Raw genomic sequence first — 18,423 nt, 5'->3', positions numbered from 1 at the left:
ATCTGGAAATGGAAGCCTTCGAGAGGGCCTTCCCTTGGTTCACAGGTCCAAAGTTCACAAACAGCTGTGATGTCTTCCGAAAACTCTTCGTGCGGTCCACGTAGGAGGAGATGGCCACAAGAAACGATGTCTTTCAGAACAGGAACTTCAACAGTGCCTACTGCAGAGGCTCGAATGGCCGGCGGGAAGGATCAGAACAGTCCCTTCATGAACTCCTTCACCAGGTGATGGGACCACAGGGATGAGCGCCCCGGAGTTCTGGTGTAGCGGGAGATAGCCGCCAGATGGATCTTAATGGAGGCATGGGCCAGCCCCGCCTTGGCCAGCGATAGCAAGTACGGCAGCACTTGAGGGGCCGTAATCCGCAGAGGGTTAATCTTCTGTTCACGGCACCAGACAGAAAACCTCTTCCATTTGTGTCCGTAGCACTTGGAAGTTGAGGACGCCCTGGCCTTTGCAAGCGCCTCCTTGCAGTCCGCCGAGATATCGTACCCTCCAAACTCTAGTGCTGCAGGAGCCAGGCCTGCAAGTTCAGCGACCCCAGGTCGTGGTGGAGGATAGCGCCTCCTTCTCTGGAGAGGAGATCCGCGTCCGCTGGCAGTTTGACTGGGGGGGCGGGCGCTGACATGTCCAGAAGGTCCGGGAACCATCTGTCTCGGCCAGGCCGGTGCAAAAAGGATCATCCTGGACCGTTGGTTGATGAGTCGCAGCAGCAATGGCAACGGCGGGAACGCATAGAGGAACAGGCCGTCCCAGAGGAATGAGACGGCATCGCCCATGCTCCCCGGCTGGGGAAACATGCTGGCGAACCTCCGGCACTTGGCGTTCGTCGCCGTCACGAATAAGTCGATTGCCCCATCATTGGAATAGCAGGTCCACTTGATCCTGCCGCAGTTCCCACTCGTGGCAAGAGCGTAGCTCCCTGCTGAGTGAGTCGGCGATGGTGTTCTTTATTCCTGCCAGGTGGAAGGGTACCAGAAACATCCCCAATGCCACAGATCCTGGGCCTCCTTGGCTAGGGCTGGGGATCTGGTGCCTCCCTGCTTCCGGATGTCGAACATCGTGGTGGTGTTATCGGTGAAGATCCTCTCCACCTTGCCCTTGAGGGACGGAAGGAACGACCTGAGGGCCGAGAACACGGCTCGGACCTCCAGGACGTTGATGTGTAGTGACTTCTTCTCTGGGAGCCAAAAGGCCTCTTGCGTGGAGATCTCCGGTGTGTGCTCCCCATCCCTCCAGGGAGGCATCCATCGTCACCGTCTCCTGTTGTGCGGGGGTCTGGAAGTCCATCCCCGCCACGAGATGCGCGCGGGTGCCCCAACACCGGATTGCTTGGCAGAAGGTCTCGTTGAGCGAGATCCTGTCTTCGAAGCTGCCCGTCGCTTGCATCCAACGGGCATCGAGGAACTCTTGCAGTGGACGCATCCGCAGCCTGCACAGGCGCACGAGGTAGATGCACGAGGACATCATGCCGAGCAGGGACTTGATAGATCTCACCCTGGCCACGTCCATGGCCGACAGTCATTGCACCTTGCCCAGGATGGCCTTCGTCCTTTCCTCCAACGGAGAGGCCAATCGCGCCAATGTGTCGAGCCTGGCTCCCAAAAACAGTGCTACTTGTAACAGGACCAAGTGGGATTTCGTGTAGTTGATGGAAAATCCCAGATGCGTGAGCAGCTGGACCGTCTTCGCTATGTGTCTGACAGCAAGTTCTCTTGTCCTTGCTCGGATGAGCCAATCGTCCAGGTAGGGATAGACGTGGATCCCCTGCAGGCGCAGCCACGCTGCTACCGGTGCTAGGCACTTGGTGAATACCCTGGGCGCCGACTTCAATCCGAAGGGGAGGGCCTTGAACCGGTAGTGCCGTCCTCGGACTACAAATATGAGGAACTTTCGATGTCCTTTTAGAATGGGGATGTGGAAGTAAGCATCCTCCATGTCCAGCACAATAGGAAGTCGCCCTCCTCCAGCTGTCCCAGCACATGATGGAGTGTGACCATCCAGAACTTTTGGGACATGATGTACTTGTTTAAGCGTCGAAGGTCCGGGATGGGTCGCCAGCCGCCGGTCCTCTTCATTACGAGGAAGTATCGCGAGTACACTCCAGAACCCCGGAGCCTCTTTGGGATGAGCTTGATGGCTCCCTTCTTCAGCATCGCCCTTACTTCTAGCAGCAGTTGAGGGACGTGGTTTTCCTTCCTGGCCACGGGAGGAATGCGGGGGCACTTTAGAAACTCGTGTGCCCGCGGGCCAGGGTATCCAGCACCCATCGGTCTGTGGAGATGGACTCCCACACGCTGACTAACTTCACCAGCCGGCCTCCCACCGGGGTGCTCTGGTGGGGGCCCGACACTACGGCCGGTTCAGTCCTGCTTGGTAGTGGCCTTGCCGCCTTGGCCTCCTTGACGACGAGATCCTCCTGACTTGCCACATCCTCTGTAGAACTCCTGCGACGAGGAGCGGGCCGCTTGGCGGTACGTGGAGGAGCCGCCGCCGAATCCTTTGGAGGCACCTTGCTTGCCTCTGGAGTACCGAAAGGGCGGCCGCCGTCGTTGCAAAACTCCCAAGGCCCGCACCGTTTCCTGTCGGCCTTGATGGCCTGAAGTGACTCATCCAATGTCTTGCCAAACAGGGTGTTTCCGTTGAAAGGCATGTCCAAAACTCTGGTTTGCATGTCCTGGCGGAAATCGGTTGCCTTGAGCCAACCAAGCCGGCGAAGGCAAACACTGTTGCCCATCTGGCGGAAGCCGGTGTCAGCAATGTCCGTGGCAACCATTATAGCGTGGTCCGACGCCACCTCGCCTTCCTGCAGTATCTCCAGGGCCTCAGCCCTCTTGTTGTCTGGGAGGAAGTCCAGCAGAGGAGCGATCTTAATCCACAGCTCCCTGTCGTAGCGGGCCACAATCACGAGGGCGTTGGCCACTTTAATCGTCAGCGCCGCCGACGAGATGACCCGTTGTCCCATGGCATCCAATTTCTTCCCTTCGCCGTTCGGCACGGAGATCGAAGTTGAAGCCGTCGCCCCTGCCGCTTTCTTCTTGGGCGCCGCCGAGACAACCGAATCTGGGTTTGGCTGCGCCCTAAGGCACATGGGGGCGGAATCCGGGACCTGGTACTTCTCGTACCGGTCTCTCTTGGCAGGGGTCGCGGATGGGTTCTTCAGAAGCTCCAGCTCCTCGTCCCAGATGTCGTCAAGCAACGGGACCGAGAGGACCATCTTCCTCTTGGCCTCACGCCGTTGATAGAGGAAACCTTCCTCCTTCTGTTCCACCGGCCCTGGCGATCATGGCGTGGAAGGAGCCAATTTCGTAGGGTCGGGGAAGCCCGGGGGGGGTGGTGATGAAAGGCCCATCCGTCACCACCATCATCATCATCCGTCCCCGTCGTGGCCGTCTGTTCCCGTGTCATCCCTTGGATCCAGGGAAGGAGATGAAGGCCTTGAGGGCCGCATAGGCTGGAAGGGCGGTGGGGGATGAGTTCTCTTCTGCTTGCTTGTAGGGCTTCCCAACGGTCCCGGCTCCGCTGGGTCATCCGTTGGGGGTAAGGGCAACCTTGTCCTTATCTCCGTGCACAAGGCCTGGATAGCCATCAAGATTGCTCCTGAGCTGTCCTGTGGCCCAGAAACCGGCTGCGACGGGCAAGACGTGGAATCCTCCACCTCCACGGGAACCTCGTCGGCCTCACCGTCGCCGCCTTCGGCTGCCTTGTCGGGCTCCCTCCCGTGGGACCGGACCTCCTCAGACGACCTGTCCAGGATCTTCAAGACTTCAGCCAGCTCCTCTTCAGAGGCTGTATCCGTGTCCGTGTTGGCCAACGCCCCCGCCCCCCTTTCTCCACCGGGGCTTTCACAGGGGTCTTATCGATGGGCTGAAAAGAGGATTCCCTCCGTGGTGGCAGGGAAACTATGGGCCCAGAGGTCGCCTCCGCTGCGGTAGCCTCCACAGGCTTCGCCAGGGCCACCATGACTCTCTCGATAGAGGCCTTAGCCAGGTGAATCAAAGCCTTGACGACTTTAGACGCGCTTGAGGCCTTCACCTTGGGGGAGGGTCGCCGCCTCGCTCCCCCTCGGCTGTCTCCGTCGGGATCGACCGGGACTTCTCCCAAAGCTTACCCGGGTTCTCCGACTTCCGTTTCCCCCCGAGCCAGAGCGTTGGCTCGTGGTTGATGGCGTTGGTGAAAGTGCGCCCTGCCTGGCAGCCAAGGAGCCCGACCGTTCGGCGCTCCTGGTGCCTGCAGACTCACGGTGCTTTGCCTTTTGTTGGGCCCCCGTCGCCAGGCCGCCCTCAAAGATCTTAGAAGACCGCTCGGACCTCTTCTAACCTGCTGCTGGGCTCTTCCCCTCCAGCCAGTTTGTGAGGCAGATCCGCCGATCCTTCATGGTCCGTTCCGACATGTTCTTGCAAAACGCAGTCCTTCTCCACGTGCGTTTTGTCTTTGTGCAGGCAGTAGAGGCATCTAGAATGCTCGTCCTCCTTGAAGACATTCTGCAATCAGCATCCAGGGCAGCTCCTGAACAGCTTGGATCCGGGTGTCGTGCTCCCTTTTTCCTGGGCCATGTCTACGTGGGCTAGGCCTCAAAGAATCTTCTGGAATCCTCCAAGAAGCGGGACTCGACGAAAACTTCGCCCTTAGGGGTGTAGAAAAATCCCAAATGGGTTCCCGTTGATAGGAAGCAGAAACGGTGGAGCTGAGGCTCGAATGACTGAAAAAATGAGGTTTAACTCTTTGAAAAATCGCAAAACACAGTAAAAGCTCGAGAGCTATAGCAAGAGGACTACCAACACTTGAACGTGCGGTAATAATCTGAAGATGGCTGCCAGAGGAGGAGCTTAGGTAGAGGGCAGTCATTGGCTGGGGGCAGTATGACCCAGATACCAGTGATTGGTTAGTAGGAGAAGGAGGATTCCCAGCCTGACGACGGGGAATATTCTTGAGCATGTGAATCCATGCCAGATCCCATGCTGGAGAAAAGGCAGTGTTTTATTTGATAGGGAATAGCAAAGTTGTATACATCTGACTATCCACCTAGAGATGGCATTTTTTCAAATGCAGTCACCGTCTCTGCCTGGTGCTACAGAGACAAACAGTTGATCTGTTTTGTAAGCAGTCTGGTCTTGTCTACAGAATAGAGGACCGCCCTCCTCACATCTAATGTGTGGAGTTTTACCTCAGCTGAGCTGGTGGGTACCTGGAAGAAAGCCGGTAGCTCAATAGACTGCTTTACGTGAAATTTGGAGATGAACTTAGGGGAGAACCTAGAGTGAGTACGAAAAACCAGCTTGCCCTTGGGTACAAAGAACGGGTCCCGCACTGTTAATGCTTGTATTTCACCAACTCTTCTTATGGAAGTGATAGCCATTAAGTAGGCAGTTTTGCAAGTCAGTTGTTCGAGACTAGACTTATGCATAGGCTCGAAAGGGGGTCCCATGAGCTTAGAGAGTACAACATTAAGATCCCATCCTGGCAACGGATTTGAAATTGGAGGGTGGAGTCTCTTTACTCCCTCCATGAATGCCTTGACAGATACCTTTCACCATGAGACTTTATTGTGCGAGATGGTATATGCTGACAAAGCTGCCAGGTGGACCTTTAAGGAGTTGAATACTAACCCCGCGTCAAACAAGTGGAGCATATAAGTAAGAATGTGGGAAGGAGTACATTCTATGGGGTTAATCTGTTTTGTCTGGCACCAAACTACAAATCTCCTCCACTGTCAAAATAACAGTGCCTGATGTTAGACTTTCTTGATTCTTTCAAGATATCCATACATCTCTGTGGCAGATTAAGATGTCCAAACTTCAGGAGCCATGCAGTTCATCGATTGAGGTTGAGGGCGCACTGTTAGTCCCCCGTGCTCGGTGAGCAGATTGTACGGGCACATGAGTTTGATGAGATTGCACATCGCCAGTTTGCGCAGATCTTGTTCACCACTTTCATGAGAGGAGTTGGGTGAAAACCGTAAGCAAATTTCCCTAACCAGTTCATCCATAGAGCGTTCCCCTTGGAGCCTGGCTCGGGGAATCTGGATGCGAAGTCTGGGCATTACTTGTTTTTTCGCTTGTAGCGAACAAGTCTATTGTGGGGAACCCCATACAGAGAAGATGTGTTCCCCTGGATCATGCTGTGACGATAGGAATATTTTCCATCTGAGTGCCCATTTCCAAATATGCTGTACAAGTCTGGACAGATTTGGAGAACGTGTGCCCCCCCCCGTTAGTTTATGTAAAACATTGCTGTAGTGCTGTCTGTCAGGACCTGCACAGATTGGTTCATTAAGTGGGATCCGAACACCTGAAGGGCCTTGAATACTGCCAGAAGTTCTAGCAGATTGATGTGATTCTGAGCTGCTGCGCGAGACCAGAGACCCTGAGCTGTGTGGTGAAGGTAGTGTGCTCCCCACCCAGCAAGAGAGGTGTCAGTTGTGATAATTGCCTGCATCTCTGGATTGTAAAAAAAGGGTTTCCCCTTCAGTAGATTCTCACGTCCACCAGCGTAGATTTTGTACTAGTGTTGGCGAAACGACCACTAGATAGTCCCACTGACCGCTTGCCTGAGACCATTGTTTCGCCAACCATTCCTGCATGGGTCGCAGGCGCGCCTGTGGAACCAGGTAAATGTAAGATGCCATCATGCCTAGCAAGTGCATCGCTTTGCCACCCTTATATGGCGGACGGCTTGATAATGTGGTATTTGCAACATGTCTTAGACTCTTTCCTCTAACGGAAAGACCAACCCCTCTCGTGTGTTTAAGACAGCTCCTAGGAACTATTTGGTTGTGCTTGGCACTAGGCTTGACTTTTTCTCGTCGATTGAGAAGCCCAATTGAAAGAGAATGTTGATAGTCTTGAATGTTTTGCGTGCAAATTAGGGGGCGACAGGGGACTCCCCTGTAATGAGCCAGTCGTCCAGGCAAGGGTAAACTGGGATTGCCTCCCTGCGCAGGTGTGCTGCCACCACCGCCAGTACCTTTGTGAATACCCTTGGAGCAGATGCTATCCCGAAGGGTAGCACTTTGAATTGGTAGTGCTGGTTCGCTATCTTGAAACGCAAGAATCTTCTGTGCGCTGGGAACATGGAAATATGAAAATAGGTATCTTTCATATCCAGTGTTGCCATTGAATCCCCCTTTTTTTAGTAGATTACCTCTTGTAGCATAGTCATGCAGAACTTTCGTAGCTTCACATTTGTTTGCAGGGCACAAATCTAATACTGGGCGCATGTTAGCTCTTACTTTGGCACAAGCAAGTAGGTTGAATAAATACCCTTGTTTACCTGGTTGGCCGGGATGATTTCGATAACGTCCTTTAGTAGAAGTGCAGCGACTTCCTCGGGGAGGATACGCTGCTGTTCCTTTGAATGGATCTTCTGTCGTGGGGGGTGCGGGGTATTGGGTTCTGGGGTAGTTGGATGAGTTCTATACAGTATCCACCTGCTACTGTGGACAGCACCCATCTGTCTGAGGCGATTCCCTCCCATGCGTGGGTGAAGCTGGAAATGCACCTTCCTACTGGAGAGGCATGGAAGGGCACCTGAACTGGACAGTCACTGCTTTTGTGGGGGGGTACCCCCTCGAAAGGAGTTGCCCCTGCCACAAGCTTGGGATCTAGGCGGTTCTCTAGTATAGTTTTGGGAGGACTGGCCTTGATTATTACCCCAGGGCGACCCTTGGCTTTGATTGTAATTGGACCCCCGTTGTGAACTTTGGCAGCGAAAACCCTGCTGGGTGGCTTGAGTTGCCCCAATTATTTAAGTGAGTCATAATCCTCTTTGGCTGTTTTAAGGGCATCCTCGATGGCCTTGCTGAAGAGCACATTGGGTTTGATAGGCGTGTTAATCAGGGTGGCCTGTGTCTCCTGTTTAAAACCCGATTGCCTTAGCCACGCGTGACGTTTAATAATGGTCCCCTGAGCAATAAAACTTCCGGTGTTGTCCGCAGCGTCGAGGTTGGTTTTAAGTAAGCAACTTGACACTGCTCTGCTGTCTGCGGCCACCTGAGCTAACTGGGACTTCAATGGTTCCTGGGGAGGGGACAGTAAGGTCGACACTTCTGCCCATTTGTGGCAGTTGTAACTGGCCAAGAGGGTTGCGTTGTTTCCAATTCTGGTTTGGTAAGTCGTGGAGAAGGCAACCTTTCTGCCCATGGTATAAAGCTTCTTGGTGTCCTTGTCGGGCAGAGCCTCAGAGGAAGCAAGGGGGGGGTGCCCGATCTTTTCCTAGTTGTAGTTACGACTTGCGACCTCTAATGTAAAGAGAGTCCCAAGGTGCAGGTTTAAACAGCTTCTCTATACAGGGGTTTACAGCCCGTGTGAGGTTAGGGGTCTCTAATGACGGCTGTATCTTGCACTGTATTGACTTGAGTAGAGGAATAAATTGCGCCACAGTCTTCTTGTCCCCTAGGATTTGTTCTACAAAATCCTTATCCTCTTGTACCTCCTGGGTCTCTATTTGAAAGTGCTCTGCCGCCTTGGCTAGCACCTCATTTAGAAGGGGCTGGTTGTCAATTGGGGAATCAGTGATCGGGGGGGTCCTGATCAATAGGTGAGTCCATAGGATACATATTGGCGTCTGGGTCAGCCTCTTGGTCTTATTCGTCACCATAATAAGGGTCTGCTACACCCTCATCGTACTGAGGGTGTGCTGCCTCTAGAATAGTGAGGTCTTCGTGTTCGGAGTCCGGGTCATAGAGTTCTATGACTGTGCTATGCACTGGTATTTCGGAACAAGACCTTTTAGTAGGGGGTTGCGAAGGTCGAGCAGAGACTTGTGGCCCAGAGGGAGCAGTAGTGGGGGGAGTGGAAACTCTCGAAATAGGCAGGGTCTTTTTCGTAGAAATCGGCCATAAAGGACATTCTCCTCATGACTCTATGTCTTGTGATGACCACTGAGCCGCACTTGGGATGACCAAGGGTTGGGAAGGAAGTCCCAAATCTTCATCTGTGGGAGGAATTACCCCAGACATTTTAGGCCTAGCCTCTAGAGGTTTATCCTTATGGGGTATGGGCGTGGATTCTTCAGTTCTTTCTTTATGAGGGGTTTTTTCCCTATGAGGGGTCTTTCAGGACTTATTCTTGTGCTCTTTAAAGACCCTCCACCCCCTTTGGCGCCACGAGACATGTTTATTCGACTGTTTGGGGCCTGATACCTGACCTGACACAGGGTATTGATTTTCAGGTGCGGGTAGGGCCGAGGCCTCATCTTCGGATGATCGGCCCTCGGTGGGAGTTTTACGCGTGACACCCGCACCGTCTTTCAGCGGTAGGGTCCTGTCGTGCAGCGATCTTGAGGACAGGGGCTCAACTGACCTTTCCCTGGGTGTCGTTCGGGGTCGACCGCTCGACCATTGTGTCAAATCTCGACGTCTGGGTAGGTGTTTAGTGTTGGATGGAATTGTAGCGATTCCACCGCCGGGTGTTGTCCCCACAACAGGGCCGCCGGCCTGTTCTCTGGGTTCGGGGGCCTGCACTTGGGTAGCTGAACTACCCAGTCGTCCTTGCTGTCCGAAACGGCAGCGTTGCTGCCATTACTGATAGTACCTTCTGCCTCCATGGCCTCGAGTTGCCTGGCATAGGTCCAGCGTTTTGTCGATCGGTCCTTAAAAGTCTTGGGCTTGAAGAACCTACATGCTCGACAAGAAGCCTCGACATGGTCTCTTGGGAGACACAAGTTACAGACTAAATGCCTATCGACCCACGGAAATGTTCTATTGCACTTGGGGCAGAATTTAAAGAGGGTCTTGTTCATTACTACAAAATATGGCAGCTGGGCCAAAGTAGTGTAAGATAAGGGTCATATATACCCTAGAATAACCACCCCCTCTCTCTCTATTATATGGGCCGATGTCAGGGGCAGCCTTCCAAGACGGAACGGTCCATCGTGGTAGGCTTTCGACAGGCAGTTTCTTTGTCTTTATGGATGCGATATTTCAAAGGTCGGTGAAATAAAGGATAGAAAGAATGAACCATAGGTAATTGAAATAAGTCAATGCCTTTACGCCGAAAGAGGAACTCTGCTATACGAGTCAGTCTAGAATGGCGGAAAAAAACAATCTGAGGGAGCTCAACGCGTGAGAGATCATGGGTAGTGGACGTCACACTAGGGATAGTATTACTGGCACGCCCTGTCAACGTCCCTTTTCGAGTTTCGAAAACAACTAATACTCCGCAGCTTCCACTAGATGTCGGCCTATGCACAGCATGTGATCTCTATCTCTTAAACAAGTGCCTGTCCAAAAATAGGATTTGAGCAAGTCACCCTTAAATCTCCCTAGTTTCTATCTTAACTGGCTCTGGAATGCAGGTTTGCAATAGCAAAGGTGAATGATAGGAAATAGATATTAGCATCATTTTGCAGTTAGCAGCTGCATTACCATAAAAATCCATTTGGGAAGCAGCAGAATGCTTACGTGAATGTGAAGTATATTTTCTACCAACCCAGAAGGAGGCATCTGCAAGCATCCTACAATGCATGTTTGGCCAATCTGTTATTTTTGCAGCACTTCCAACGCTATCCCTATCCAGATAACGCACAATAAAAGTCCCCAGCCCATAATATCTCATAGTCCCCATATTTGTTTGTATATGACATGTGTTACTCTAAAGAATTCAGGGGAACCAAGGTTAGTAGTGTAAACATTTGCTATCAAATGTTTTCCCTTCCATCTCCCCTGCCACGAATATAATCATCTGTGCCATAATTATGTAACATTTCAAGGAGGTATGGATAAAATGAAGACATATTACTTTGAATACCCAATCCAGGTGCAGTTTGAATATGTGATTCACATCCAACGTGAGTTTCCTAGAGGAATCATATTTTTGCATACATAATACCTGCTGAAACTGGTCACTGGTTAGGTCTCTAATGTTCCAGGTCAACAAATTAAATTTAGTCAGATGAGCTGTGTTATAGATAACATCAAGTGTTTTGCCCAAATGGCTGACTATATTTCCAAAATAATGTGTTTTATTATGTGCATTTGCTTGTTACCTTAGATTATATGTCATGTCACCTGTGCATGCGTTGTTGGAAAAATGGTCAACAAAATAAAAACAATTTTGCGCTCACCTCTCCCGCCCCCCATATTGGAAGCCCCCCAACAGATCAGGTTAGTAACTCTATAGACTCAAATGTGTTGCGTTTTAGCGCTTTAAGAGTTTCACGACTAAGGGGATATTGGCAGCGCATGTATGGCTTCCACTGACCATAAACTATTATAGGCTAAAATAAATGATACATGTTGTCCATTCCGATTGTTGCTGCCCAGCTACATTAAGGAAGTGTTCTTCGTTTAACAATAATTTGGAGGCACCCTCATGCTTTTCCAGTAATCCATTACATGGAGGTGATGCTATTTCTCCCAAGGGAGCCGTATCGACACCCAGTTTGAAACAACTCATTGGTGAAATGACTGCTACGTGCTGCCCTTCAGCAAAGTCACCTGGGGTTGAAATGCGCTCCACAAACATTCTGCTGGGTATAATCTGAGCCGGACACTCCCTGGAATAGACAGCCTCAACAAGAAGCTGTTAGGCAGAATCCTGTGCAGTGCCCTTAGGGACCACTACACACAATTAAGACTACAGGTGGTGATACAAGTTTTACCTTTGGTACAAGCCTGTACTATGTCATAGTGGTAGCAGTGGCGGAGCAGCCAGGCTTATCTCAAGACTATATGAGCAGTAGCAGCGATTACCCAAAGGGCGCACAATTACTGTGACTCAAGCAAACACTGACTCAAGGTTTCAGGTAGAAAAATAGAAGTACATTTATTTTTAAACCATTCGTTATAAACACAACACTTCTATTAAACTTCAATAAAAACCACACGTTAAATATACTACAACTAACCAACTCACTTTGTACAGTAAGTCTCGAGGTAAGTACCCTGTGTTGGAATGAACTGGTGTTGGGCACAAAACCATGTTACCGCGAATACGAATGCGATCACTTTTTGACAGTTCGGTCTACTAAATAAACGCGTATCCGTGACATGAAATGCTACCGGGGCAAAAACACACTTAGTACCTGAGATACCCAGAGGGAGTTGGAGGCAAAAATCACAGGCAATATTTTGGTTAGGCAGGCAGAATCAAGAACGCTCAGACAGGAGTTGAAAGTCAAAGGGCCGGAGCCAGGGTCGAAGAGAACGGGGCCAGTTGCCGAAGATCACACGGTGTAACAGTTCAAGATTCAACAGAGCCAAAAGTACTTGGATATTGTCAATGTTCGGAAGCAAAAGTTATAAGGAGGGAAGACAAGGTCAAGCCTTGGAAATGAAGAAAAAGGGATTCACCCAGTGAAGTGTTCTACTCCTCAAGTAGAACACAGTACCTTGTTCCAATGGTGCCGCTGGTGCCCTGGCAGTTGTTCCTGTTGGTTTCCTGCAGACCCACGATTCCTGGAGCTTCGTCGAGAAGGAGGACGTCTGAAGGGGGTCTGCACCACACAGGGATGAGGCCGGCAGCAGAGACACGGAATAAAAGGTGCGCTCCTTAAAAACAGGAGAGGCTCTTCAGGTGGCTATCCAGACCACTACAGCAGTGTGCAGTGATTTCGACCACGGAAGAGGATCCTCTGGCTTTGGAAGATGAGCTGGTTATCCCCACCAAGCTCAAGGGAAGAAGACTCCTGACTGGATCTTCTCTGAGTCCTTGAAGGGCAGATGGCTCAGGACTGCAGTAGGGCTTCACCGGGACGGGGTAGTTGCAGCAGCCGCCGTTCTCTCCACTTCTCTTCGGTTCCTTGTAGTTCCAGTGGCGACTCTGACTTCTAGCCCAAGAGACCTGCCTTTTATGCGAAAAACCCCCATTCACACAGCCTGGCTGTCAACCACCCAGCAGGGGGGGTTGTCCAACCCGGACAACTACCCTGGCCAATCATGACAAAGTGCGACTTGGGTTTCCTAGGATACCCTGTGCAGGGGGTGACTGTACCCCTCCCTCACATTCAGCCCACCTAGACACCCAGGCGCCTTGAGGAGGGCTGCTGCCAAAAGACAGTGACAAAGAAGGCGAACCTAGTTTGCTGCACAAAGTAAAACACAAGAAGGACTTTAACAAAAATAAATGGCGAATAAACACAACCAGAGCCAAAAGAAAGACGTTTTGGTCAAGCGGGTTTATGTTCGAGGCTCATATAATAGCCAAGAACAGTACCACGTTTATCTAATATAATCGCGGTAGAAAAGTCAGGGTAGATACCACTGCCATCAGCCAAGTCTTAATGTTAAAAGAGCGAAACAATGCTCTAGGAGGGACAGATAAAAAAAAGGGATACGAGTTAACCCTTTCCAGTACTCCATGGAAGATGGGGTGTACTGGATCTGTGGTAGATTGACTAAGTAAAGTTAATGGTAACTTTACCCTTTTCTGGGGGACAGTAGTCGCCTCAGAAATGGAGTCGAGGGAAGTCTCAAAGACAACCCTGTGCCACGGCACTGAAGGTGCTGTGTGACGCAAACAAAGAAGGGGGCTACTGAAGTGGTGTACTTCAGAGTCCACAATCACAAAAATAGATGGAAACACATAGCAAAACACAGGTAGAAGTGGGGGAAAAGCTCTCACTCTTACCAGGTGGAAAAAAAACTCCAGAAGTCCAGCAAAGCTGCTTGGGGACTCACTAGGTGAGGGAAATTTGCCATAAATGAGAATTCTCCCTAACAGAAGCACCCCTTCCAGTTAGCCTCGGGTGCAGAGAAAATCCCCCAGGAACAAAACAGCATGCAACAGGAGCAGTGACCACAGAGGAAGACACTGGCAACACCACAGTAGTCACTAAGTGGCAGGGGAACCTTTCTCCATAGTATTGCCAAGCCAGGCTTTAAGCAACTTAAGCACCATGGCCAAACACTTTAAGAACACGAAACAGACTGACATATCCGCCCTGCTGTCAACAACAGCACCAGATACAACTGGGAAGGGGGAGCGCAACAAAACCATGTCTGCAGAGCTACACAGCGATGGACTCCATCCCCTCAACACAGGCGGTTACACAATCAGATCAGCTGGACCTGCCGACAGACATTGCGAGGGAATACCAGAAGGGCACGGAAGAGGTCATGAGAAAGATCTCAACTCTAGGCAAGCGTGTGGGGGAAATGGAGACGCTGACGGCTGAAGTGGAGAATACCATGTGCAAACACAGCTACAAAATCGACCAGGGCGCAGACAGTCAGAGCACTAGAAGCCAGATGCGAGGCCTTCAAGCTCAATAAGGACGCTGCCGAAAACCAGTCCCGGTGCAATAATATCTGCCTCCACACGATCCCAACAACGGTTCCGGACGCAGACCTGGAGCACCACGTCAATGACCTCTTCCGCTTCATCCTGACCCTACCTGATGACCCCCCCCCCTCGATCAAGCTCGACAGAGTCCATAGAATGAGAGCACAATCAAGTACGACCAACCCGCCTGACGTCTTGGCAAGGGTACATTTTTATAAAATAAGAGGAAATCATGCGGGTAGCCAGAGCTCACCCCGCATACTCTTTAGGGACGCCTCCATCTCCCTATATCAGGACCTCGCAGCTATCACATTAATGAAAAGGAAAGCCCTGAGACTGGTTATGGAATGGATCCTGAAAAGGAAAATTCCTTATCGCTGGGGGTACCCTACAGCCCTATCCTTCACCTGGGAAGACAAACCATGCTGTATCTGCACCCTGAAAGAGGCAGTGAAGCTGCTGAACCCTGATGCGGAGGTGCCTGATCCTGACAGAGCCTCGTCCTCAAGGCAGGCCTCCTCCCAGGAACTGAAACACTCCTGGACCCGAGTTGAAAGACAAATAAGGCTCAGGGGACCCCCAACCAAAAGCAAATGGAGCGAGAAAGACTGAAAAAAACAAGATCCAACCCACCGCACCATCAACAACCAACACAGATCTCGAGCTCGGAGTCTGACCCGCACTATACTGGCTTGGATCTAGAGCCCCACTAACCCAGAATGCCAGAAATTCTTGCTTCACAGAATGCTAAAGGAGGCTCAGTAGCCTCCACATATGCTGGCTGCGTTGGCCTCGCCGGATGCCCCGTTGGTTGGAGGCTGGCCCCGTCAACCTGGTTTTGTTTTTGGGGGTTTGGGGAGAGGGGGAAAAGGGGGAAATTGAGAGCTTCAACAGGGGGCAAACAATGCAAAGAACAAACGGAGCCGAGCCTTTGGAGGCCTACTGGATAGCTACCAAAGGAATCTTCAAACATAGTCGTTCCAAATGATGCTGCAAGTCAAAGAAATTACCATGCTAACATAGAATGTTCAAGGTCTGAACTCACAGAAAACGCAAATCGATCGAACACAGGCTAACCCAAATCGAAGTGGACATCGTATGCCTGCAAGAGACTCATCTGCTGACACCCGACGAAAAGTGGTTAAGCCCCAAACGGTTTCCCAGACGATTCTTCGCTTCATTGGGCCAGAAGAAAAGCGGCATAGCCATACTTCTCAGCCAAGAAGTTGCCCTGATGCAAATCTCAGTTGAACAAGATCCAGCGGGGAGATACCTACTGCTCAAGGGTCTACTGATTGAACTTCCGGTAACCTTTGGAGTGATATACTGCCCAAATGACACTCAGGACAGCTTCCTACGCAATGTGCTCCCTAAAATAACCACCTTCACAGAAGGTCGCCTGCTGATCGGAGGAGACTTGAACCTTACCCCAGATCCCATCCTCGACATAACTCTGCCTCCAAGGGTTGACTTTGCCCGAGCACTAGGGATGGCGAAATTTCTCAGGGATCCCGGAACCATCGATGCATGGAGGCTCGCTAACGAGCGAGCACGGGACTTTATTTTCTTATCACATGTCCATGGGGGGTTTTCGAGGATAGACTTACTGCTGACGTCCAGCGCATCAAGGATATTCAGATTGGCCTCATGATGATATCGGACCATGCTCCAGTGATAGCCCGTCAGCAAGTTGAGGGCCTGTCGGCACCCCAGCAAAGGTCATGGAAACGACAGGATTATATATTGACAGACATAGCATCTAGCCGTGAGCTATCGGACTCTCTCACAAACTACTTCCAGGACAACACAGCAAAAGGCACTTCTGAAGCCATGGTCTGGGATGCGATGAAGCCGGTGATCCGGGGGATAGCTATCAACTGCACAGCGGTGCATAAGCAACGTCATCAACGCCAACTCTCCAAGCTGGAAGATGAGGTGGTAAACCCGTGAGGCGAGCTTTAAAGAACGCCAAACAACGAAGGCAGGAAGGGACCTTAAAAAAAGTAAAGGCAGCACTTGAAATGCATTTGTCAGACCGAAAGGCTCGCACCCTAGCATACACAAAACAATATTAGTACTCAAAAAGTTGCACACCCGGAACAATCTACTCATCCTCCGAAACCGAAGCGGCAAGCCCTGCTGTGTGGAAGATGAAAAGCTGGAGATCATCATGGAACATCATAGGGACATCATATCTGGGGCCCCAACGGACAAGGAGGTGCAAATTCAATACCTGCGCACCATCCAGAGAGCACTCCCCCATTTGGACGCCCTGGAGCTCTCCATCCCGACGGAGGAAGTGACTGACACCATCCGCTCCCTGAAGAATGCAGCCCCGGGCCCGGATGGCTTCACTACCCAGTTCTACAAAATAGCCCACATTCTGCCTTCCCACCTGGCATACCTATACAACACCTTCCTCTCGACAGGCAGCATCACCCCCACTATGGAGGAATCCCTAACAGTACTGATACTGAAGCCCGGGAAAGATCCAGAACTCTGCTCGTTTTACAGACTCATCATGTTGATGAAACACCAAGATTTTTCTAAGATACTAGCGCAAAGGCTAGCGAAAACCCTCCTAGAGCTGCTCCACCCAGACCAGACGGGATTCATTCCAAACCGCACCGCGATGGACAACACCAGGCACCAAACAATTTTAAGTGTCTGCAGACCTGTCGAATTATAGTACTGTGAAAATACATTTATTCATTATTTTGTATTTTCATTGTTTTTCATTTTTTGTTAAATGTCTGTGACTTCTTTATTGATCTATTTATTCATATGTGTTTTACCATCAAGATTGTTCCTCTATTGTCTATTTTCTGCTCATGCATTCTCTTTGAGTGATTGTACTAAAATCTTTTTTGATTTTGACCAATTGCGTCTGATGTCTTTTCAATTTCAAATTATTATGATTTTGTAAAATTTGTGTTTTTTATTCAATAAAACACAATTTATTCCAACGCAAGTTTACTTACCTCACTAGATTATAGTTTGATTTCCCAGGGTAACTAAAATTGCATATCTTTGATACCAATTATGAATGACAATTAAAATATCAGGTTAAACTTACATTATACAGCTTTTTGGAATTCTTGTTGTTACGTAACTACTATGTTGTGCACTTGACCAAAAGGGATAGATTTCCTGAAGCAAAAATGTACTAAGAAACTTGTGACTGAGTAGCGCTTTACATACGATGCCTGAAAAAGTGCAAACAAAATCATCATTTTAAATAACATGGCAACAAAAATCAGACACTTGTTAATCATTCTGAAACAACCAACATCTTTCAAGACTCAGGATTTAAAATCAGCTTTGTTCGATTGTGAAATGGAGATCCACGTTTCAGGAAATAAAGCAGGATTTGTGTTGGGTCCAAGCAACAAAAAAAGCATACTAAGCAACTTACCAAGGGCAGTGATGATCCATTTTTAGCACACATCTAAAGGGAAAGCAAAATGTTGAAGATAAGAGACTTGGGGCATTAAAACAGGATTATTCAAATATCCCCAAAAGTGGCACACAATATAGGTTTTGGGATTTTCACTTGACTAAGAGCCCACCATTTTTATCACGAAGAAAGCATTTCAAGGGAGATCATCACATTTGAATGCATGTATTTTCCTAGGTTCATAAATGGATATAATGACTACATAATGCTATAAAATAAATTATAATTGCTAGACCACAACTCGGGTAAACTGAAGTTATTAGACCTGTGATTCTTGTAAAATGCCAAAACTTTAGAAATCAGGAAATCGCTTTTCCAGGTGCTCAGTTTATATGAACGTGTTAATGGTCTGATGTTCACACAACATTGCTTTTATTTAATGATACTAATTATTTCAATTGCTTATTTCAGCCAGTTTTTTAGATTTTTTTCCACACAGATCCAATTGAAATTCGAAACAGACACCCCAAATTCAACATACACAATGTTACAGTATAAAACCATTGTTCGGTGTCTTCTGATCAAAGCAAAGAATAGAAAACATTGCACATACTTATTAAGAAAAGAGAAATCTTAGATTATCCTTTGCTCTTGCATTATTAGAAATGTTATTTCGTTCTGAGCTGTGAGCAAATGGCCAAACCCATCTTCTACACCTAAATGCACCACCCTGCCAACTAGCTGCATTGCTTTGGGATGTAAAACCAAGGACAGACCTGCAGCCCTTCATGACAGGGTTTTGTG

The 18,423-nt window shown here is 49.7% G+C and overlaps 1 protein-coding gene across 2 annotated transcripts in view; it reads right to left on the bottom strand.

Moving 5' to 3' along the window:
- Positions 1–18,423, bottom strand: part of ZDHHC20 (zinc finger DHHC-type palmitoyltransferase 20) — a 1,413,520-nt gene that overhangs the window by 756,320 nt on the left and 638,777 nt on the right. For both annotated transcript variants that reach the window (XM_069640342.1, XM_069640341.1), the window contains exon 6: positions 17,638–17,670. In XM_069640342.1, the coding sequence (XP_069496443.1) occupies positions 17,638–17,670 (33 nt within the window). The remainder of the gene's footprint in view (positions 1–17,637; positions 17,671–18,423) is intronic.

This window comes from Ambystoma mexicanum, chromosome 7q, assembly GCF_040938575.1.
Source record: "Ambystoma mexicanum isolate Mex_15411 chromosome 7q, UKY_AmexF1_1, whole genome shotgun sequence".
In the NCBI taxonomy this organism is placed as follows: domain Eukaryota; kingdom Metazoa; phylum Chordata; class Amphibia; order Caudata; family Ambystomatidae; genus Ambystoma; species Ambystoma mexicanum.
The sequence above is the reverse complement of the archived record's forward strand: the minus strand, read 5'-3'. Positions and strand labels throughout refer to the sequence as shown.